The 23,295-nt window shown below is 47.0% G+C and overlaps 1 protein-coding gene and 1 long non-coding RNA gene across 2 annotated transcripts in view; one reads left to right on the forward strand and one right to left on the reverse strand.

The window, feature by feature from the left end:
- Positions 1–610: 610 nt before the first annotated feature.
- On the reverse strand, positions 611–7,731 carry LOC146344445 (uncharacterized). The gene is made up of 3 exons (XR_014792220.1): positions 7,110–7,731; positions 2,710–2,854; positions 611–1,547 (listed from the first exon to the last, which is right to left on the reverse strand). It is a non-coding gene; the product is annotated as an uncharacterized LOC146344445 (long non-coding RNA).
- MRC2 (mannose receptor C-type 2) overlaps positions 1,111–23,295 on the forward strand; it is a 112,897-nt gene continuing 90,712 nt past the window's right edge. Inside the window, exon 1 of the mRNA XM_084857378.1 lies at positions 1,111–1,386. Coding sequence (XP_084713504.1) covers positions 1,284–1,386 — 103 coding nt within the window. The 5' untranslated portion in view covers positions 1,111–1,283. The remainder of the gene's footprint in view (positions 1,387–23,295) is intronic.

The raw sequence follows: 23,295 nt of genomic DNA on the forward strand, positions 1-23,295 counted from the left end.
GGGGAGATAGGATAGCGCTCTTCAAGTACTTGAGAGGTTGTCACAGAGAGGAAGGCCAGGATCTCTTCTCAGTCATCCCAGAGTGCAGGACATGGAATAATGGGCTCAAGTTACAGGAAGCCAGATTCCGGCTGAACATCAGGAAAAACGACCTGACTGTTAGAGCAGTATGACAATGGAACCAATTACCTAGGGAGGTGGTGGGCTCTCCCACACTGGAGGCATTTAAGACGAGGCTGGACAGCCACATGTCAGAGATGCTCTGACTTGGATTCCTGCACTGAGCAGCGGGTTGGACTCCATGGTCTTGTAGGCCCCTTCCAACCCTACTATTCTATGATTCTATGGCCACTGTGTGATCAGAATGCTGGACTAGATGGACCCTTGGTCTCATCCAGCAGGGCTCTTCTTATGTTATGTTCCATCACTTTGAAATTAAGTGGTGCAAACTATTGGAAGTGGAACCTTATTTATTCTATATCTGACTATTTGCATAACTTTGGGCTTTGGTGAAAGTAGACCTGATCATGGCTTTTGTGGCGATGCAAGAAAAGACAGACTATTGCACATCCTGCTCACTCTATCTGATTTGAACGGCTGGTTTTTGTTTACATTTCATTTTAATGCCAGTATAACAAGAACTAACATGTATCTGTACATGTAGCATCGCACACATTTAAGATGCTCGTGTGTAACTGGGAGGAAAAATCCAAAGGAGATTAATTTTAGGGGCGGGGGAGATTCCTTTTAAAGAGAGGAGGGAGAGAAGAGAGACCTTGCCCCCTCTCCTGCACGAACAGCTTTGAAAAGAAGAGGAACCAGAATCTCTCTCCTTTTCTCTCTCTCTCTCTCTCTCTCCCCCCCTCTCCCTCCTCCTCCCTCCTCCTCCTCCTCCCACCCCGAATTGCAACGTGTTGCAGTTCCTCTCGATGCAGATCCAGCTGCCAAACCGCTAAAAAGTTCGCCTCCAGTTTGGAAGTCTTAAAGGAAGCCTCTCCCTCCCTCTCCCCCCCCACCCCTCTACCCCATTCCGCCCTCCTTTCCCTTCCGCCCACAACTGGCTGGGCAGCCTCTGGGGTTCGTGACGCAGCGTCTGAATTCTTCGGAGGCAGGGAGGGGCTTGGGGGGGCACTCCTTTTCTCTCCCATCTCTCTGTCTCTTTCTCTCCCATCACCTTCCCAGCAGGAGAAGGACTGGGGGTGGGGGGAGGCCCTGCACCGAGGAGATCCAGAGATCCCGAGAAGGAGGAGAGGTTCGGAGCCACGCCGTCCCCGTCCCCCGCGATGAAACTTCCCAGCCCCCCCTCTTCGCCCCGGCCTCGCCTGCTACGATGCGCCTTGGGCATCCTTCTGACCATCGAGGTCGGACTCTGCGCTCTTCTCCCAGGTAGGCTGCTTCGGAGGGCCGGGGGCTGTGAACGCAGCTGCTTGCAGGGCTCTCTCTGAAACGGGGGGGGGGGGCATCCTGACTCCTCACAAATTTAGCACACTTTTCCTGGGTTGCTGCCCCTTTTCCTTGTTGGGCAGCGATGGGGGTGTGCTTGAGTTCTGCAAAGGAAGGAGAGACCTGAATGAAACCAGATGTGGTTTGGAATGGCAAAGGGAGGAGGACGGAAGGCTGGCTGCCCAGATGAACTGGCTCTTTTAAAAACGTGCTTCTCTTCCACTTCTCCGGCTACAAAATCAACAACAAACTGCACTTTCTATAACGGCAAGATCCCCCTTCCTGATTATGCCAGCTGCATTTAAACAAATGCTCCAGGGAAGGGACACTGTTGCTTCCAGCCCCCTTATACTTGGAGACGTAACTCCCTCACCAACTAGATCCCGTTTTCTACCCCGAAGGCTTTTCAGACCCGTCCAGCCATAATCAAAACCCCACACGCCACTTCATGCCAACAGATCTTTCCAGACAAATCACGGTTTTCAAACACACACAGATGCACAAAAAAGCACAAAAAGTGTCTCTAATGGTCCACTGATGACAGAAGCTTGTCTCATACAACTTTGATAGAGGTGAAGCTACTGAGAGATATTTATTGGTCGCATTTGTCAATTGCATAATATGTGGACTTCTACCACAGTTGTACTGAACTTTTTCTTCTTTCTTTCCCGTTTCTGTTTGGCCAAATTGGCAAAACTGCTCTAGACAGGTCAATGGTTTGTGCGAAACAGCGGAAAATATTTTTTTAATCCTGTTTTTGCTCTAGCTTCTGCATATTTTATGACCAGTAGACTAACAAAAAAGCCACTGCAGCATGATAAATTTCTAAAAGAACCCCACTGTGGCTTAAGAAGAGAAAAAAGTAACATAAAATAAATAAGAAAGCAGTTAGGAAAATAGGTGGAGCTGTAAGTGAAAACTGAAGCAGCGTATAGTTTAGGAACTGCACCATTTTGGAAAGATCTGGGTATAAAGCGATAGCAAAAGATGCAATGGTGGGGTGCAACCAGCTTATACATAGATAATTATGCAGATTGAATCAAGTAAATGACTGCCCACCAGTATAAAGTCCCTGCTCCATTGCTGCATGGATCGTCAAGATTCTGCAGCTATCTAGCCAGCCAGAAAACTGTCCCTGTTACTTCTGTTCAACACTAGAAGAGATGTATATTTCCCCCCACTTCCCCAAGTACTCCTGCTTTTATCAAATTCAGACACACACACCCCACTCCCCACAGCACCTTTTAAAGTAAAAACAAAACAAACCATTTGGGAGATGCAGTCACAGGTCTCCCATGTTGTTGTGCAGTTTGGTCCCTAGCATGCTGAGCTTGGCCTGGGAAGGCCCGTAGTCATAGCCCTCTTGAGTCACAAACATGGGCACATTTCCCTCTCAGCCTCAGTACCCTGTCTGTAAAAGGGAAATAGTAATGCCCCAACTTCAGGCATTGTCATCATCATATTATGATCATCCACAGAGGCCCTCTTGCATGCTCCAAAATCAGCTGAGTGGGACCAGAGAGGGGGCATTTCAGTGGCTACTCCCAGACTTTGGAATCCCCTGCCCAGTTAGGTCCACCTCGCCCCTTTCCTGATGGGTTCCTGCCACAGTGTGACGACCACCCTATTTAGGAAGAGCTTCCATTGTTAGTGATTTAGTAAACTTTGATTGGCAGAATTTTGCTGCTGCTGTTATGGTTTTGCTGCTCTGTTCCATTGTTTAAATAACAATGTTCTAGTATGTTTTGTATCATGATTGTACTTTTATTGTTTTGTTAGCTACCTAGAACATTTTTAAAAGATGTAATATGAATGTTTATATAAAACAGAGTATTTAAAAATTCCCAGCCTTCCCCAGCCTCATGCCTTCCTGCTGTGTTGAACTACAAACCTCATCATCCCCAGGCAGCGTGGCTAATGGGATCTCAGAAGCTGCAGTCCAAGACATCTGGAGAGCACCAGGTGGGGAAGGCTGCAGTGCTCCAGGTGGTCTGTTGCTTTTGAAGGCTCTCTTAAAAAGGGAAGTGAGTGGCTTTTGAAACTCAGTTGTCTGGGAAGGTGCTGTCTGCTTAATTTTTTTTCTGTTATTAATTTGGCTGAAGATAGTTACTTTCTCCTTCTGAAAAGGCCTGGCCTGTAAAACAGCAATAGTCTTTTACTCTGAGTACAGAAAGAAATTATGTTTGGTACAGGCTTCCGCAGGTCCAGTCCAGAGGTCCACAAGACCAGCAGCTGGCTGTATGTCCAATGCTGCATGAACAGAGACCTGGGGCCTCATGGGGGGCAGGGGTGTTTCTGTGGGCTTCGCCTGGGGTGGGCACTGTGTGCCCCTCCAGATGTTTTGGCCTTCATCTCCCAGCGTCATTGGTTATGCTGGCTAGGGGTGTTGAGAGTTATAGGGCAAAACATCTGGAGTTATAGGGCAAAACACAAGTTGCCCATCCCTGGGCTAAGGGATGTGGGATCAGGACAATTATATTGCACAAAGGACAACTGAAGTTTGCAAAACCGCAATATCTTTGAAACTCCAGTTGTTCCTGGATTTATTTGGACTTTTTTAGTCTGCCCAAACTCTCTCAAGACAAGTAATAACATTTGGGAAGAAATAAATCAGGAACTCCAGTCCCCTCTTTCTATAGCCCTACCCACCAAAACTTTGCTCAAATGAAATACGTCCTACATTGCTCCTGCATGATGCTTGGGCTTCATCCCAAAACTGCAAAGCAACCACTGAGATTACCTCTCAGTGTCCTTTCAGGGTCAACTGTACCATTAGGCAGAATGAGGTGGCCACAAAAGCAGGCAGCTAATTCGGGGTGTCATGAAATGGCAGAAAATTGTTGGTTATTTAGTTTATTAATATTCCATTTTTATGGGGAGAGGCACTTGTGGGATCTTCTGCCTTAGGTGACAAAACAACTTGAGCAGCCTTGCATACTGTGCTTCTTGACATGGGAGGGGATTTGCTGCTCTGTCTCACTCAACAGAATGTCTTGGGCTGGCCCTGCACCATAAAAATTGGGATAGTGTACTGTAAATCCAAAAACTACTTTCTGCATTTAATTTCCCTCTGACCTCACTGTTTACAATCCACCACCAACCCCAACCAGGTATATCGCCTATATACTTGAAATTTTGGATAACCCTTCATGCATATGATGAAGTGAACTATAGTCCATGAAAGCTTATGCCATAATAAATGTGATAATCTTTAAGGTGCCACAAGTCTCTTCATTGTTTTTGCTGCAATAGACTAATACCCCTCTGGAAGTTCGCAAAAAGTTTGCCCAGGCAGGATCAAGGTTACCCATCAGATATGTGAGGGAGGGAGGGAAGGTGTTGAGGGTCGTCCCAAGTGCCACAGTTATCTAGGAAGCTGTGCATCCATCTACTAGCTTCCTCCTTTCTATTCTCCTACTCCTATTTTGCTCCCTGCTTCTGTCATGCAACCCTCCTTCCCTTCATCCTCTTCTCTGAGCCCACACGTGACCTAGAGCAGTGGGCCCCAATCTTGGGTCCCCAGATGTTGGACTACAACTCCCATCACCCCAGTCATTGGGCATGCTGTGTCAGGATGATGGGAGTTGTAGTTCAACAACATCTAGGGGCCCAACTCTGAGTACCACTGACAGCAGCTGAAGAAATGAGCTTTGCAACCTGGGAATCCTGCGGTAAAGTCCCCCCTTCACCATAGCCTAGTCTTGAGGCTTTGGATAGCTCCCTGTCTTTCCACTTTGATTCCTCATTTAGGAGATGCAGATATAGTGACCCACCACACAGGGTGGTAACCTATCTCTTCTACTCGATCACACTTTTTGTTTATGAAAACTCCAAGCCAGCTATGTTCTTTATTTTTTGTTCTTGATATGGGAGCGCCTTGTTTTTCTGCTAACAACTATATTGAATATTCCTTGTTTGTTTCTAGTGGATTGTGTTCGCACTTCCCACCCTTCATCTGACAAGTTCATGGTGGCGTGCATCTTCTTCCCCTCGTTTTATCCTCCCAGCAAGCCTGTGAGGTACTTCGGACTGAGAGGGAGCCCCCATCCCCACACTGCCTATACGAAGGAGGTCCACACATTTACTGGGAAGTGGGGCTGCACCACTGGCCCCGTCCTCGGAGCTGTGCGCCACTGCCAGCCCCACCTCCTCTGAAAAGGAGAGCTTCAGCACGAGGGAGTGAACGCACACAGACGCCCCTTGTGACGAGGGTGTGCAGTTGTGTGGCAGCTCCAGCCCTATCAACACGTGCTTCCTCATGCGCAGAGCCCCTTTTCAGATGTCAGCACAATGTGTGGAAGCTGAAGAGCAGGGCCAGCATCTGCACGCCACACCGAGGCAGGGCGGAGGGGGCAACGGCACATCCCCGCTTCCCAGGAAATGAGTGGGTCCCTTCGCAAAGGTAATGCATGCAGGGTCCCAAGGCCCAGGGCACTAAACCAGCCTCCCCCATCCCAATCCCTCCAGACGTGGTGGGCTACACTAGTCCAGTATGCCCATGATGAGAGTTGTAGTCCAACAGAGTTGTAGTACAGGTACCAGGTTGGGGAAGGCTTCTCTAACCAGTATACTACACTGCCTCTCAATAAACCATGCCATGCTTAAGGTGATCTTGAATTCCTAAGATAAAAAGGCAGTCCTGCAGAGAAATACCATCTTCTCTTCTCATTTACATTTCAAAACCCTCACACCTCTCACAATAATTCTAAAACAGGGAAGTCTGTACATCCTGAAACATGTTCCAGTCCACTATTTGAAGAAACAAGGTAATTCCAAAATGTGGATGTTCTCAGCAAACTCCAGCCAGCGAAGTCTTTCTGGTCCAGCACATCTCAGGAACGGCTGCCAACAGACCACTTGAGGGTTCTGTGCAGGGGGTTCAGACCAAGGCAGCAAAGTCCGGCCTGGTGGGGAGCTGACACAGAGGTCCGCAACATGGAAAGGCTTGCAGCGAACTGCTTCCAAACGGAGTAAGCTTGTTACCCGCATGGTCTGGCAGTGGAGCCTTTGCCATGGCTGCCTGGTGCTTTGAGGGCTCCAAGCTGGAGATGAGACTCAACTTTCCCTGCATAGGAATTCCAGCTCTCTTACATTTCCATGCCCCCCTGCTCCGGTGTCCTTCTCTATCTCAGTCCCTAACTGAATTAGTTAGCATAGGAAACTGCCTAATACAGACCATGAATGAACCTATCTAGCGCAGGCTCACCTGTGCTGACTGGCAGTGGCTCTCCAGGATTTCGGTCCTGGGGATGTCAAGGGTTGAACCTGGGACCTCTGGCATGCAAAGCAGGGGATCTACCCCTGATCTGTTTGTCCTCGCAAGATTTCCCCATGGACTTTAAAAAAAATAGACTCATGCACACTGCCCGACTTCCAGTTTCACATGGAATTCCCATTTTGTGCTTTGCTGGGGGCAAAACTGTAACGTGCTTGCATGCGTATTACTGCAGCCCAAGCCTTCTGCATGCAAGTGAAGCACTGGATTTGGGCTGGGAGAGGAGTCAGCGGAGGCAGTTTAACTTAGATTGACCTTTGGTGCAACGTGAGTTATTCTTGGAATGGGGGGCTCTTTTCCTATGGAAATCCAGACCAACCACCAACAGTGGCAAGGGCGAAGACAGCATTTTAGAGCATCATTTAAAAACTGTGAGGCTCAGACTACGCACCTGTGGAATTCTGAAGAGGTGATTGTTTCTGATAGGGAAATGCAGTTGAGACTGCTTGCAGTGGAGGCTGTAGCAGAGGCTTTGAGAGGGTCTGTAGGCTTATTTTGCAGTCAAAATACAGGGGCAGACATCCAGGGGCTTCCATCTGTGGAGAAGCAGGCGGGGTGATCTCAGTGGCAAAAACAGCTGCAGACAAAGGGTTAATCACCTCCTTCCTCAGTGCCACCCTGAGCAGCCGCTGGTCTCTGACTCAGAGAAGGAGGGAGGGGCCAGCCAGGTCTGTGGGACCAGTGGCACCCTAGGCGGAGGTGCTGGAACCTGATCCAGGCCCCAGCATCGTGTCTAGGCCTGAGCCAGAGACTGAGCCCATTGGATCAGGGGTCCTTGAACCAGCGCCCCCTGATTGGGACATCCGGAGTTGGTACTTTCAGAGCCTGCGCTCTCTGAGGAACCCGCCCCTCCACACCAGAGACCCGCATCTCCCCGTTGGCCTGGCAGTACAAGCCTGGCAGAGGCTGTCAGGGAGGAGCAACAGCGCCAGGCTCCAAGCCCCAGGCCTGCCGCTTTAAGGCCTTCCCTGTCTCAAGGAAGGGGTGGAGCCTGGGAGGAGCCACTTAGGTGTGCACGTCGCACCCTTGGAGCTTTCCGTGGTGCGACAGCCCAGCTGTGTCCCCTGAGCTCCTAGTCAGGACAGGCCACCCAGCCCCATTGCTGTGATCAACTTCAAGCTCCCTGGGAGAGGCGGCTGAAGGGTCACACTGTGCGAGGTGCTCCCGCCTGGGAATGGAAACAACCTGGAAACAGGGTGCCAGCCCATCCGCATGGGACAGGACTCCCCGTGAAGCACACAGGCTGCAGTTGGGGGGCCCTCCTGGGCGTGGCTTTGCTCACGGATGCCCAGCTGCTTGGGCCCAGGTTAGCCTGCTGTGCTTGCTGCTCCTGTTCCTAGGCAGGCCAGACGTGGCCACAGTGACATAACGGCTGGATTCGTGCAATTTGCAGTACATCCAGTTGCCTTTCTGAAGAGCCTTGGGAAACTTCCGCTGGTCCAGAATGTGGCACTAAGGGCCTTGATGTTCTTGGGAAAACATCACACCAGTTTCACCACAGTTGCACTGACTGCCAGTTTGTTCTGGTCACAATTCAAGGTGCTGGTTATTATCTTTAAAGCCCTAAAAAGCTTTGGCCCAGAACAAGGGGGGAAGACAGTTCTTAGGGTATGAGCTTGCTTGGTCCTTGAGATTTGTAGGGGATGCTCTTCTCCGTGACCCGACAGTGGCAGAGATGGAGCTGGTTGGGACGCAGCAGAGGGTCTTTTCCGTGGCCGTGCTTGGGTTCTGGAACTCCCTGCCTTGGGAGATCTGCTTGGCTCCCCAGGTGTCTGCTGCCTGGGGAAAATCTTTTATTCCAGGAGGCATTTGACCTACTGTTAAGGTTTTTAGTGGTGTGATCTCTGGTTTTAGTGGTCTGATCCCTTGCTTTAATTGGCTTTATCTGCTACATCAGTGTTTGGTTTTTATTGGTTTATTATGTTATTTAATTTTATAAATTATTTTGTAATTTTTAATTGATTGTAAACTGCCCTTAACTTTGTTTTATGTTGGAAGGGTGGGGAAGTCATTTTCTCAGATAAATAAATACTGCCCAGCAGGGTTGTTACACTCTACTCCCTCTGCAATATTAGGCAGAACTATGTCAGACCACGTTGCAGGATTGTTGTAAACATTTCTTTCTCACATGCACCTATAACCTGCAATATGATGATGAGAAGGATGGGCTGGATTCACATTTTCATTGGCAAGCAATTTTAAAAACATCTTCCACACAACAGAAGACCTTTGCTTCTACCTTTTGGGGGGGTGGGGTGGAGGGAAATACACTGCTGGCCAATCACAGCTATTCTAAGAACTTGGATGTCTCCATTGTTTCCTGTGAGCAGTTCTCACTTCTGTACTGAAGCAAGGGGGGGGGGGGGCGGGGCATGAAAAGGAACCAGGAATTCCTGTCTCCAGAAAATTATTTCTTTAATTCTTTCTCGCTTTTTTTTTTTTTTACCAATCTATGGTAGCATCCTGCTTTTTAGCCTCTATCCCTGATTCTAGTCAGTCCCAGATGGTTCTGTACTTCCTGAATCTTCATCTCTTACATGTCCACAGTAGCTCAGTCAGACAGAACTTACCATCAGACCTTCTTTCACAGAAGGTTTCACTGTGGTTTCCCCCAAGAACACGCTGGAGTTGGGTTGAAACGTCTCCATTCAGGCATATATTGATCACTTAAAATTACTTCCCTTTTGACATCCTTTATTTTCAGTATTTATTGTACAAACTTATATCCTACTATAAAATTCAATTTAACATTAAGTTAAAATATAGTCACAAAAAAATAATGAACAGTATAAAACTGGAGCAACAGAAAAAAACAGACAACTTACAACTAGCTAAAAAAGAAAAGTGGGCCTAGAAGGCCTGGCCCTGAAAGGGCATAAGCACAGCAGGTCTCCATGGGGAGATATCATAGAATCATAGAATAGTAGGGTTGGAAGGAGCCTACAAGGCCATCGAGTCCAACCCCCTGCTCAATGCAGGAATCCAAGTCAGAGCATCCCTGACAGATGGCTGTCCAGCCTCGTCTTGAATGCCTCCAGTGCGGGAGAGCCCACCACCTCCCTAGGTAACTGGTTCCATTGTCGTATTGCTCTAACAGCCAGGAGGTTTTTCCTGATGTTCAGCCGGAACCTGGCTTCCTGTAACTTGAGCCCATTATTCCGTGTCCTACACTCTGGGATGATGGAGAAGAGATCCTGGCCTTCCTCTCTGTGACAACCTCTCAAGTACTTGAAGAGCGCTATCATATCTCCCCTCAGCCTTCTCTTCTCAAGGCTAAACATGCCCAGTTCTTTCATTCTCTCTTCATAGGGCTTTGTTTCCAGTCCCCTGATCATCTTTGTTGCCCTCCTCTGAACCCTCTCCAGTTTGTCTGCATCCTTCTTAAAGTGTGGTGCCCAGAATTGGACACAGTACTCCAGATGAGGCCTAACCAGTGCTGACTAGAGGGGAACTAGTACTTCCTGGGATTTGGAAGCTATGCTTCTATTAATGCAGCCCAAAATAGTGTTTGCCTTTTTTGCAGCCACATCACATGGTTGGCTCATGTTCTGCTTGTGATCTACAACAATTCCATGATCCTTCTTGCTTGTAGTGTGGTTGAGCCACGTATCCCCCATCTTGTAACTGTGCATTTGGTTTCTTTTTCCGAGGTGCAGAACTTGGCATTTATCCCTATTAAATGTCATTCTGTTGTTTTCTGCCCAGCGCTCCAGTCTATCCAAATCACTTTGAATTTTGTTCTAAACCCTTCAGGGAGCCTCTGTGGGCAGAGAAGGCTACCTGGTGCAGCCGTTGGCCTCCAACTGGTGGAGGGCAATGAGGATGGCAATGGAGGAGGTGGAGGCAGTGTGCTTGCCCCTACTGCCCCTCCCTGCATGAATGATTTGGACAGTTGAATAGGGTGCGTGATGCCAGATATATTGTCAGCAGTGTTCTCCTATGGAAAGGAAAGTTTCCTCCTGTGCAAGCACCCAGTCACTGCTGACTCCTAGAGGGAGGCCACTTCCGCTGGCGTTTTCGTGGCAGACTATAGCGGGGTGGTTTGCCATTGCCTTCCCCAGTCATGACTACCTTTCCCCCAGCAAGCTGGGTACTCATTTCACCGACCTCGGGAGGATGGAGGGCTGAGTCGACCTGAGCTGCCGCTGGGATCGAACTCAGGTCATGGTGAGAGTTTTGGTTGCAATACTGCTGCCTACCACTCTGCGCCACACGAGGCTCTCCTATAAGGACACTCATTTTTTTCTCCTGGTGTTTAATATACCCAAGTCCAATCGTATTGTAGAGGTTTTTGATATATCGCCCCTTCTACCTTAATCAATCTTCTTCCCCACTGGGAATTGCTGTAGGGATGTACAAGAATTTTGTTTTGCTTTGCTTTTGACTTGAATTGCTTTGCTTTTTGACATTTGCACCTCTGAACACAAATGCAAGCACATTTTTTTCAGAAAAAGCTTGTATGTTCCCAAACTTGCATTCACTTTCAAAAAAAGGAAAAGACACATTTGTCTTTTCAAAGACACATCCAAAATAATATGCAGCTGCACACTTTCATTTATGAGGGGAAAGTGTACCCTTGGGTACGCACTTTAGAAAATGTGTAGAAATGTAACTTTTCCTGTTTAATCTCAGCGATCTCGAACGCTGCTGATTCTCCCATCCCTAGTTGAAGTAATAGAAGACAATAACCAAGGAAACCAAGGCTGCCTCCCTCTTTGGGAGTAGTTTTTGCTGTTCCTATATATTCATAATGCCATACAAAGTTGAAAATGTTTTTTCCGTTCCTCAAGTTTAATTGGTGATAAGACAACCCCCAAAGCAGATCTAAAATGAGCAGTCTTGATCTTCCTGAAGGCTGAGAGCCAAGGGGCTCCATGAACCTTTATGAGGAGGGCATTCCAGGGCCTGGACATCACCACCAAGAATGCCTAGTCCTGCATATTCTCTCGTCACAAGGTCACACCCAATCCTGCATACTCATTAGTTGCTTCCAGGCTGGCCACATATGCATTATGAACAAAGAGGACCAAAGGTGGTGCTGATTTGTACAACATTTGCATACTCTAATTGTGCATCAATGCACATGGATGCAGATTTGGAAAGGATTATTATAATTTAAATAGAATTAAAATACTTCTCACCACAGTGGGGAAGACTGTAACCAGGTGACCTGTGTAGCTGCTCAGTCCAAATGCCGATGGGCAACACTAGTGTCCCTCCATTCCCTTCTTCCATGTTCTTTATCTTCAGCCCAGACATGGACTGGATATCTCTTCAAATAGAGAACTGTCCTTTGACAAGTAGGACACATGGCCACCCCAGCCTGGACACCACTACTAAGAAGCCCCTGTCTTGTATACTCACCAGTCACACTCATAGCCAGATTAACCATAGGGCTAAGGGGGCTGTAGCCCCCAGGCCACCTTCTGAGGGATCCTACTTACTAGCCCAGGTTCCCAGAGTTCAAATAAAAAACAGCAAATCTCTAGGACTTGTAGAACCTGAGATACAAGACAAAATGTTCAGAAACTTTCCAATTATTTTGTGAGAAATGAGCCAGCTACCACCTTTCAGTGTGTTCAGCCAATGAGTGAAGTTACAGCTATGATCAACATTTGGCCATAGATTTCAGTGCAGAGTGACCCTTTATTCCCCTTTTCTTTTATGAAACACACACACACACACAGAGCGTATGTACTATATATAAACCTGAAACTCCCCATAATACTCCACACGTCTTATGCCAGAATAAATGTATTAGTCTTGAACGTGTCACTAGACTCTTTGTTGTTTTTGCTATTAACAATGTTTCTTGGAGTTGATGCTCATGCAGAACATAGAAGCATATGGGTGGAAATGTGACAAGCAAGAGGATTCCCTCCCCGCCGCCTGACATGGAATGTTTGAATGTTTAATACGAAGTATAAGAGTTGTTGTCAGTCTTCAGGCTCCTCATCATTTATGGCTTGCTCAATCCAAGCTAACTCTCTTGGAGTGACCAATCCATGCTCAGTGGCGAGGGGAGCCTCCCCAATGTCTTGGAGAAAATAGTCTATTCTTTCAACTGGTCCAGATGTCTTGGGATTAGCTGTCTGCTTCTGGCTGTCGTCTACTTTTGGATCTGGGGTTCCGGTGCTCATGGTGGGGGTACAATGGATGGGCCTGTTGAACCTGGGAATGAAAATTTCTCACACACCTCATTAGCTTCACACAATAATCTGCTACCGTAGATTGAATTAGTACTGAATCAGTATGTTCTGGAGGTGAGGACAAAAGTCTCATTGGTCATCCTGTGATGATTTCAAAAGGTGACAGTTTATGCTTTCTATTGGGAGTGGCCCGCTTGGACATCAAGGCTAGAGGCAGCACAGTTACCCAATCTGAATTCAGTTCAATACACAATTTTGACAGTTTGTTCTTCAAAACTCCGTTTGCTCTTTTCACATTCCCTGAACTTTGTGGATGGTATGGACGATGAAGGCGTTGTGTAACATTCATGATTTTGCAGACTTGTTTCATGACCTGACCCATGAAGTGTGTGTCTCTGTTACTGGACAATTTAGCAGGTATTCCTCAGGTAGACACCATGGAATTCAACCGTTTCTTTGCAACTGTGGTTGCATCTGCCTGTCTGCATGGGAAAGCCTCAACCCAACCAGAAAATAGGCATACTACAACCAAAATGTATTCAAACCCGCAGCACTTTGGCAGTTGAATGAAATCAATTTGTAGGTGTAAGGATGGACCCTTGGGCAGGCCCCTACAACCCTGGGCCACCTTCCCAGGATGCCCCACATTGTGAGACTGACAGGCAGTGCAACGGAGACAGGTAGCCTCTGCTGCTTCTAAGAAATTTCCCACAAGCCCATGTTTCCGAATGGTTAAATCCATTCCCTCCTTTCCGGCGTGCAAAAAAGAGTGGAGCACATCAGCTAAGGCGCCATGGAGAAACCGTGGCAATACCCAGCGGCCATCTGGGGAGCGCCAAAGGGAGTCACAGTGCACCCTGCACCCTGTATGGATCCATTTATCTTCCTCATGATTTTGAGCCGAATCTTGAGCTAAACTGAGGTCTGTTAAAGAGGATGTAAAAGCTGGGATTTGAATACACACAGGGGTTGGGAGTGGTGTCATCAGAGAAACTTGTTGGGCGGCAGCCTTGGCAGCCCTATTGGCTGCGGCATTGGCCTGGGAGACAGGGTCCTTTTTGTTGGTGTGGGCTTCACATTTAATGACCGCTGCTGTGGTAGGTAGCAGGATGGCTTCGAGAAGGTCAGCAACATCTTGTCCATTCTTAATAGGGGACCCTGAGGAGGTCATAAACCCTCATTGTTTTCACAATTGGCTAAAGTCATGAACAACTCCAAAGGCATCACGAGAATCAGTATAGATATTTATAGTTAAACCTTGGTTCACACGCCCATTTCAAAGCAACTAGTTCAGCTACTTAAGCAGAGAGGCTAGCTGATTCAAAGCACACATAAGGAGTTGCAACAGTATAGTAAGAAATATATCTGCACATGCTCAGAGATTAAGAACTATATAGCAGCAGCATAAACAAAAGAAACAATTCAATATACACTTCTTGTAAACAAGCTTATCATTAAAACAAGCACTTAATTGTAAGCAACTCACTAAAATGAAACCTTCTAGGTTAGGGTACATCCTGACCCATAAACGATTTGCTGTTATCTGTTCTACATACAAAGCAACTCCCCTTTCACTCTCCATTTGTTCTTGCTCTTTATCACTATATACTTTCTGGTACTTTTTTACACTCTTCCACAAGCCTGTATTTCAGCTTTCTCAAACTTGGTGCCCTCTAAACCTTCCCCTTTTGAGTCTTTCTGTCTGCAACTCCACATAGATCTGTCTACTTACTCACACCGGTGACTTTCAACAAAAGTTTACACTTGCTTCAACCCATATAAAAATCCCGTTTTTACCATAACCATTTCAGCACATACTATCTCTCCACAAACATTCATTTTTACTTGCATTCTCTTGTTCAAAAGCACACATTTCAGCACATGCTCTTGGCAAAGCCTGTGCTTGGGCTTGTTTCTTCTTCTAAGCCTGACAGGACTGAAACAACAAGCAGTTTTCTTCATCTCTAAAAATTTAAAGGACCTTATTTTTCTCTATTAAGTTCTTTTATTCTTTAACATGAGATAGGGGTGGCTTTCTCTTAAGGAGATCAGCCAGATCAAGGAAACACGGGTGCTGGTCATCAGAAGTGCACTGAGTGGCATCTAAGCTTATGTTCTTTGTTCTTTTTTCCCCAAGAATCTTCCCAGGACACTAACTGGGAGTCAATCTTTCTTCTGGAGGCCTCCTTTAATCAATTAAACATGCAGAACACTAAGTATCAGGTGTTCTGCTGCTGTGGCTTCCTAAGGCTTCTCTGAGATGGACAATTTTGTTCTTATCAAAGGTTCCTTCAGTTGGAAACTGTTTATTGGGATTGTCTTAGGTATAAAAAATTTAGTTTTTCAGAAACTTGAAAGTTCACTTCTGATACTGTGTGCACATAAAACATGCTGAAGTGCCTTTGGGAGGGACAGAAACGGGCTGCGCCCTTGAACCAACAGACCCATTGGAATTTGAACAGAGAGACTCCACATACAGTTCTTGGCTTTTTCCTTCTAGCCTGGGGCTTTTGAAGGGCAGCAGGCAGAATGGCTGTCCAAGACCACAGGCTCACCAGGACATACCCAGTTTTGCCACCATACACAACCATACCACAGTGGACAATGTAGGCAACACAAGACTGGTCTCTTTAACAATAACAGATCCTCCTAATCAACCAGACCAGAACAGTTCCTCAGTTACAGACAAAAACAGACAGAAACCGAACTCAATAGCCTCGAAAGGCTGACCATTGGATCTGAGGCATCTTTGCACCTCTTGACTCAAGGGAGGTGAACAATTTTATCCATATCAAAGCTCCCTTCTAAAGGGAACTGCTTTTTGGGATCATCCCTTGTGGGAAAATGCCATTTATCTAGAAACCTACATGTCTATTTCTTTATCTAGAAACCGAAATACATGGACAGGACATTCCTCTTTAATATGATAGGTCTTCAAGATTGAAACTTGTCAAGTATGTGCAGAAGCATCAGCTGGCCTTTCCCCTTGGGGGTGCTAATGGTCAACTTATGTTTGCCTTGCAATGAAAAGGGAACTTATAGAAATTGTTGTCCAGCCAGAAGAGACATGCTTAGCCAAATAGTTATTTTAGACAACTTGCAACTGCGGTTGTCTGCTTCCAGTTCTGTTTAGTCATTCCAACAGTTAAAGGAAGTGTAAAAGGTTAAGCAGCTTTTAGTTTATTATTAAGACACAATCAGCTGAAATGACAGAACAAAATGGAGGCACAGAGGCTAAGAGATTTCTGTCACAGGTTAAATCATCCCTAGGGGATGAAGATGAAAATGTCTTTGATTGCCCAAATGTAGAAGGGGAGGAGATAGGCCAAGAGTACATGACAGAACATAATAGCCAATCAAAGGGGCCAAAGTCTCATAGCAAAAGATGCGCACTACAGAGGCAGCTGGGGAGGGACACCGTGTATTGGTGTTTTTGTGCAAATGCTAGAAGCCTCCAAACCAAAATGGGAGAATTAGAGTGTCTGGTTTTAAAGTAGATACAGTGGGCACTATGGAAACCTGGTGGAGCAGAGAGAACCAGTGGGATATACTCATCTCTGGATATAAACTCTACAGGAAGGACAGGGAAGGGCATACTAGGGGAGGGGTTCCTCTGTACATCAAAGAAGGCATAGTGTCAAGCAGACTAGAACACCTAAAATGGGTAGGCTCTTCCACAGAAGCGCTGTGGGTGACAATACCAGGCTCCAAAAATAATTTAGTGCTAGGAACATGTTATCATCCAGATCAGAATGCTCAGAGTGACCTTGAGAAGGAAAATGAAATCAGGGAGGCCTCCAAACAAGGAAGTGTTGTAATAATGGGCGACTTCAATTCCCCCCACATTAACTGGATAAATGCATGTTCCAGCCACAACAAAGAGGTTAAATTTCTTGATGCCCTAAACGACTGTGCCTTAGAACAGTTGGCCATGGAAACGACCAGAGGGGAGGCGACCCTGGATTTCATCCTAAGTGGTGTCGCCCAGGATCTAGTATGAGATGTAAATGTTGTTCAACCAACTGGAAACAGTGACCACAGTGCTATCAGTTGTAATATATATTTAAGTGGAAAATTGTCCAGGAAATCCAACACGGTCACATTTGACTTCAAAAGAGGAAACTTCTCTAAAATGAGGAACTGGTGAAAAGGAAGTTGAAAGGGGGAGTCAAGAGGTTAAATCCCTTCAAAATGCTTGGAGATTATTCCAGACCACAATAACAGAAGCTCTGCTAAAATGTATACCACAGGTTAGGAAAGGTAACACCAACTCCAAGGGGTCGCCGGCATGGTTAACGAGCGGTGTCAAGGGAGCTAATAGAGAAAAGAGGGCTGCCTTCAGAAAATGGAAGTCTTGCTCAAATGAGGAAAACAAAAGGGAGCACGAGCTTGCACAAAGGCGATGCAAGCAGACAATAAGAGAGCACTCCTATGGCCACTAGACACTGTCTAGAGCGTCATAGGATTTTTCTCTTTCTGGGAACTGAGCTCGGAGCCAGGGTTCCAAGCTCAGTTCCCAGAAACCACGCTCCCTGCCCCCTCCCCCACCACCTCATAGCTGACACTGTTCTTTTCATGCTGGCATCTTCTCCGCATTTGGGAATGGCGCACAGAGAGGGTGAAAAGGGGGTGCTCCCGGGGGTGGGGAAGGGAGGAGACCATGGAAGCCTCTTTATGAGGCTTCCTATGTGCCGCACAGCCTCCCACGCCCCCTGCTCTGATGTCCCCAGCTAAATGCACAAGATCACATATCTAGCCAAAAAAGCAGGGTGGCCAGAGCTCCATGCTCTGGCCACCCTGCATTGGATAGGTGTCAGCCTCTGGGTTTGGAGGCAGATGTCTATCTCCATAGGACTGAGCCCTAACAGAGATGGAAAAAAGCATTTTAAAGAGTATATCGCTAATAATGTCAAGGCCAACAATAAATAATTCTTTAAATATATCAGAAGCGGTAAACCAGCTAGGGAGGCAGATGGACCATCAGTTGATAATGGAGGTAAAGGAGTATTAAAGGTGGATAAGGAGACTGAAGAGAAGCTGAATGAATTCTTTTCATCCATCTTCACTGCAGAAGATATAGGACAGATACCTGTGCCTGAACTGATGTTTTCGGGAAGGGAGTCTGAGGAACTGAAGCAAACAGTGGTGACAAAAGATGACGTTTTCAACCTTATTGACAAAAAAGGAAATAAATCACTGGGCCCAGATGGTATCCATCTTAGAGTTCTTAAAGAATTCAAATATGATCTTCTCACCAAAATATTTATTTATTTGTGTTATTTGTATACTGCTCCATATCTAAAACAGATTTCGGAGCGGTGAACACAAAAGATAAAACAGTAAAATAATAAAAAGATTACAACGCCATATTAAAATTATGCTTTTAAAAAAAGAGAACGCCAATACAAACCGTGACTGGTCAATTAAGGGATGCCTCCTGGAACAGTGCTGTTTTTAGGAGGCGCCAGCAACAATGCAGTGTTGGTGCCTGCCTGACCTCTAGGGGCAGGGAATTCCAAAGAAAGGGGGCCACCACACTGAAGGCTCTTCTCTGGGTGGACTCCATGCGGAACCACCAGGAGCAAGCCCTCCAATGACCTCAGTGACCGGGTAGGTTGGTAAGGGAGAAGGTGCTCTCTCAGGTATCCTGGTCCCAAGTTGTTGAGGGCTTTGTACACTAGTACTAAAACCTTAAACCTGGCCCAGTGGTGAACAGGCAGCCAGTGCAGTTCCCTGAGCAAAGGAGTTACATGCTGGAAAGGGGCAGCTCCCGACAACAGCTGAGCTGCTGCGTTCTGCACTATCTCCAGCTTCCAGAGCAGCCTTAAGGGCAGCCTCACATACAGCACATTGCAGTAATCCAGCCTTCAGGTTACTAGCGCCTGTACCACTGTGACCAAGCTATCCCTGTCCAGGAGAGGCCATAGATGGTGAAGCAGCCCAAGCTGGTAAAAGGCACCCCGAGCCGCCATGGCCACTTGGGCCTCCAACAACAGTGACAGATCTAGGAGTACCCCCAACCTACAGACCTGATCTTTCAGAGGGAGTGCAACCCCATCTAGAACAGGCAATGAGCCCATCTCCTGGGCTCAGGAACCACTCACCCACAGGGCTTCTGTCTTGCCAGGATTCAGTTTCAGGTTATTGGCCCTCATCCTGCCCATTACTGAGTTCAGGCACTGGTCCAGGACTTGCACAGCCTCTCCTGATTCAGATGGCACTGGGAGATATTTCTGCATGTCATCAGCATACTGATGGCACATGGCTCCAAATCCCCTAATGACCACTCCCAGGGGCTTCATATAGATGTTAAATAACACTGGAGACAAGATGGTACTCTGCGGAACCCCATAGCTCAGTTGCCAAAGGGCCAAGGAATGGTCACCCAATGTTACTCTCTGAAATCACCCCTGCAGGTAGGACCAGAACCACTGTAACACAGTGCCTCCGGTACCCATACCACAGAGTTGATCCAGGAGGATACCATGGTCAATGGTATCAAAAGCCAATGAGAGATCGAGCAGAATTAACAGGGTTGCACTCCCCGCCTCTCTCGATGAAGATCATCCGTCAAGGCAAGCAAGGGTGATTCAGTCCCGTAACCAGGATGAAACCCAGACTGAAATGGGTCTAGATAATCAGTATCCTCCAAGAGTGCCTGCAGTTGCTCCACCACTACCCTCTCCAGAACCTTCCCTAAGAAAGGGGTATTTGCAACTGGGTGGTAGTTGTCTAATACCGTTGGGTCCAGAGTGGGCTTCTTCAGGAGTGGCCACACTACTGCCTCCTTAAGGACAGCAAGGACCACCCCTTCCCAAAGGGAAGCATTCACCACACCCTGGCCCCACCCAGTCATACCCTCTAGGCTAGCTTTTATTAGCCAGGAGGGGCAAGGATCAAGAGGGCACGTGGTTGGTCATGTTGCTGCAAGCACCTTGTCCACATCATCAGGTTGCAACAACCCCATGACAATGGGGTTATTTGGTCACCCCCAATTTTCAGATTACTCATCTCACAGCTTGGAGCAAAAACCAAATCAAGGGTATGCCTTGCTTCATGTGTTGGGCTGATGACAAACTGAGACAGCCCCATGGTTGTCATGGAGGCCATGAAGTCCCGAGCTGGAGCTCCAGAGATAGCCTCAGCGTGGAAGTGGGCGTCACCTAGAACCACCATCCTGGGTTCTTCCAACACCACACTTGGGACCATCTCCACCAGCTCAGTCAGGGAGGCTGCTGGGCAGCAGGGTGGGCAGTACACCAGTAGCACCCCCCATCTGTCTCTATGGCCCAACACCAGGTGCAGCCCCTCAAGGCTGCTCCAAGGTGGAGTGGTTTCCTGGTGATAGAAATGGAGGTTCTATGAACCACGGCGACTCCCTCTGCCCAGCCCTCCAACCTATGTTGGTGCTGCATGGAGTACCCAGCTGGGCAGAGCTGAGTCAGGTCAACCCCACCCAGCTCACCCACCCAGGTTTCAGTAATACACACCAGATCTGCCTTCTCATCCATGATTAGGTTGTGGATGAGTGCAGTCTTATTGCAGACTGACCTGGCATTAAATAGCAGCACCACAAGACAGGAGGGCACAGTGAATGAGCTACCAGGTACATGAGAGCTAGAGGAGGGAGGTAGAAGGGGAACAGTGCATGAGCATCTGTGGCCCATTCTACTGTGATGTCCCAGCCCCATCCTCCTACCATATCTCCTTCTGCCCCAAGTCACTAGGATGGAGGCTCCATCTCCATGGAACCCTGCATTTTCTAAGCACATCCTTGCCACAGTGGAGCTTCCCACACACTCTTAACATACCACTTACAACTCAAACATACCCACAACCATTCTGAACTCACATACTCCATTCATCCACTCAATCACCCACAGCCAACCTAACACAGTCACAGATAATAGTGGAAATAACCAGCAACTGGTCACATGAAGGACATCAGGCTTGCCAACCCCCCAGCAAACTATTTCCCAGACATTCAGAGCTACTTCTGCAGGCTCATGCGCTCTCCATCTCTCACCAGGAGATGACAGTCCCTTCTCTGCTACTACAGGAGACCACTGCTCTCACCCGGGAAACCTCCCCCCCACACACACACACAGCAGATATTAGACGGCACAAGCAGACAGAGAGGTAAGGAACAACCCAAGCAGAAAGTGGGGCACCCCTGCCCTCATGGCATCCCGAAGTTGCCTCCTTTGGTGGCAGCCACGGCACAGTGGGGCTGCCTTTATCTCTCCCAGAGGCGTGGGGATGTCCAGTGGCTGAGAGAAAGTGTTCTGCCTCGGTGAGCAGGCTTCCCAGCAGGTGTCCCCACTCATCACCCGCGACGATGGCCGGAGGAGGGGGTGCACCAGTCAGCTGCAGAGCAAGATGCTAAGGCAGCAGAGTCCTTAAAAGCCGCACAGCCAGTCCTCTCCCCCCAGTTCCAACTCCAGCTCTCCTCACCAGTCACAAGCAGAGTGGCTAGTCCAAAATATGCAACGTGTCCCTAAGTTTTTAATGTTGTAAAGCCACCTTGAGTCCCAGTATTGGAAAAAAGGTGGGAAATCATAATCATAATCATCATAATATCAGTCTCTGTACCAGAGGACCGGAAGATGGCCAATCTAACACTGATTTTTCAAAAAGGGATCCAGGGGGGATATGGGAAATTACAGGCCGGTTAGCTTAACATCTGTTCCGGGTAAATTGGTTGAAGGCATTATTAAAGATAAAATTAGTATGCATATAGAAGGACAAGCCCTGCTGAAAAAGAATCAACACAGCTTCCGCAAAGGTAAGTCCTGTCTCACTAACCTTTTAAAGTTCTTTGAGAGTGTCAATAAACATGTAGAAGGGGTGATCCGATAGACATTGTTTACTTGGACTTCCAAAATGCTTTTGACAAAGTCCCTCACCAAAGACTCCTGAGCAAACTTAGCAGTGATGGAATGAGAGGACACGTCCTCATATGGAACTGGTAAAAAAACAGAAAGCAGAGAGTAGGAATAAATGGTAAATTCTCCCAATGGAGGGAAGTAAATAGTGGGGCCCCACAGGGAACTGTATTAGGACCAATGCTTTTCAACTTGTTCATAAATGATCTGGAATTAGGAGAGGGCAGTGAAGTGGCCAGGTTTGCAGATGACACCAATTATTTAGGGTGATCAAAACAAAAAAGGCTTGTGAGGAGCTCCAACTGGATTTCTCCAAACTGGGAGAATGAGCATCCAAATGGCAAATGAAGTTCAATGTGAGCAAATGTAAAGTGATGCACATTGGGGCAAAAAAATCCAACTTCAAGTATAGCCTGATGGGATCTGAGCTAGCAGTGACTGGCCAAGAAAGAGATCTTGGGGTTGTGGTGGACAGCTTGATGAAGAGGTCAACCCAGTGTGTGGCTGCTGTTAAAAAGGCAAACTCCATGATAGGCATAATTAGGAGGAGAACTGAGAATAAAACTGCCAATATCATACTGCCTTTATACAAATCTATGGTGCGACCACACTTAAAATTTTTGTGAACCGCCCAGAGAGCTTCGGCTATTGGGCGGTATAGAAATTAAATAAATAAATAAACAAACAAATAAATAAATAAACAAACAAAATACTGTGTAACAGTTCTGGTCACCACACCTAAACAAAAATATTGTAGAGCAGGAAAAGGTGCAGAAAAGGGCAACCAAAATGATCAAAGGACTGGCGAAGAGAAAACTCTCTGGAAAAGACCCTGATGCTGGGAAAGACTGAAGGCAAAAGGAGAAGGGGACGACAGAGGATGAGATGGCTAGATAGCATCACCGATGCAATGAATATGAACTTGAGCATACTCCGGGAGAGAGCGCAGGACAGGAAGGCCTGGCATGCTATGGTCCCTGGGGTCACGAAGAGTCGGACACAACTGAACGACTGAACAACAACAAAGGGAAGGTTACAGCAACTGGGATTGTTTAGCTTGGAAAAATGTGCGTAAGGAGAGAAAATTGTACAAAATTATGCATGGTGTGGAGAATGTAAATAGGGAGTCATTTTTCTCCCTCTCTCTATATACTAGAACCCGTGGCCACCCCATGAAGCTGATTAGCGGGAGATAAAAGGACAGATAAAAGGAAGTATGTCTTCACACAGCGCATAGTTAAAACTATGGAATTTGCTATCACAAGATGTAGTGATGGCCACCCATTTGGATGGCTTTAAAAGTAGGCTGACCATACGTACCATTTTAAACCAGACAGTACCATTTTTTTCATATTTCCTGACCATCCTGTCGTTTTAATATAAATGTCAATTTTGTCCCGTTTTTAATTTGTTGTAAAAAACTGAATGCGCTTATCATAAGGCTCTATGCTAATCAATGCGTGCAGTAAAACTACTACTGCAACGAAAGAGGGAGTTCCATTTATGTTAGAGTTCCACGTACGTTATCCAGCCAGGGCCAGGC

The sequence above is a fragment of the Heloderma suspectum genome, chromosome 5, assembly GCF_057233095.1.
Source record: "Heloderma suspectum isolate Gila_16-S chromosome 5, 16-S_ref, whole genome shotgun sequence".
NCBI lineage: Eukaryota > Metazoa > Chordata > Lepidosauria > Squamata > Helodermatidae > Heloderma > Heloderma suspectum.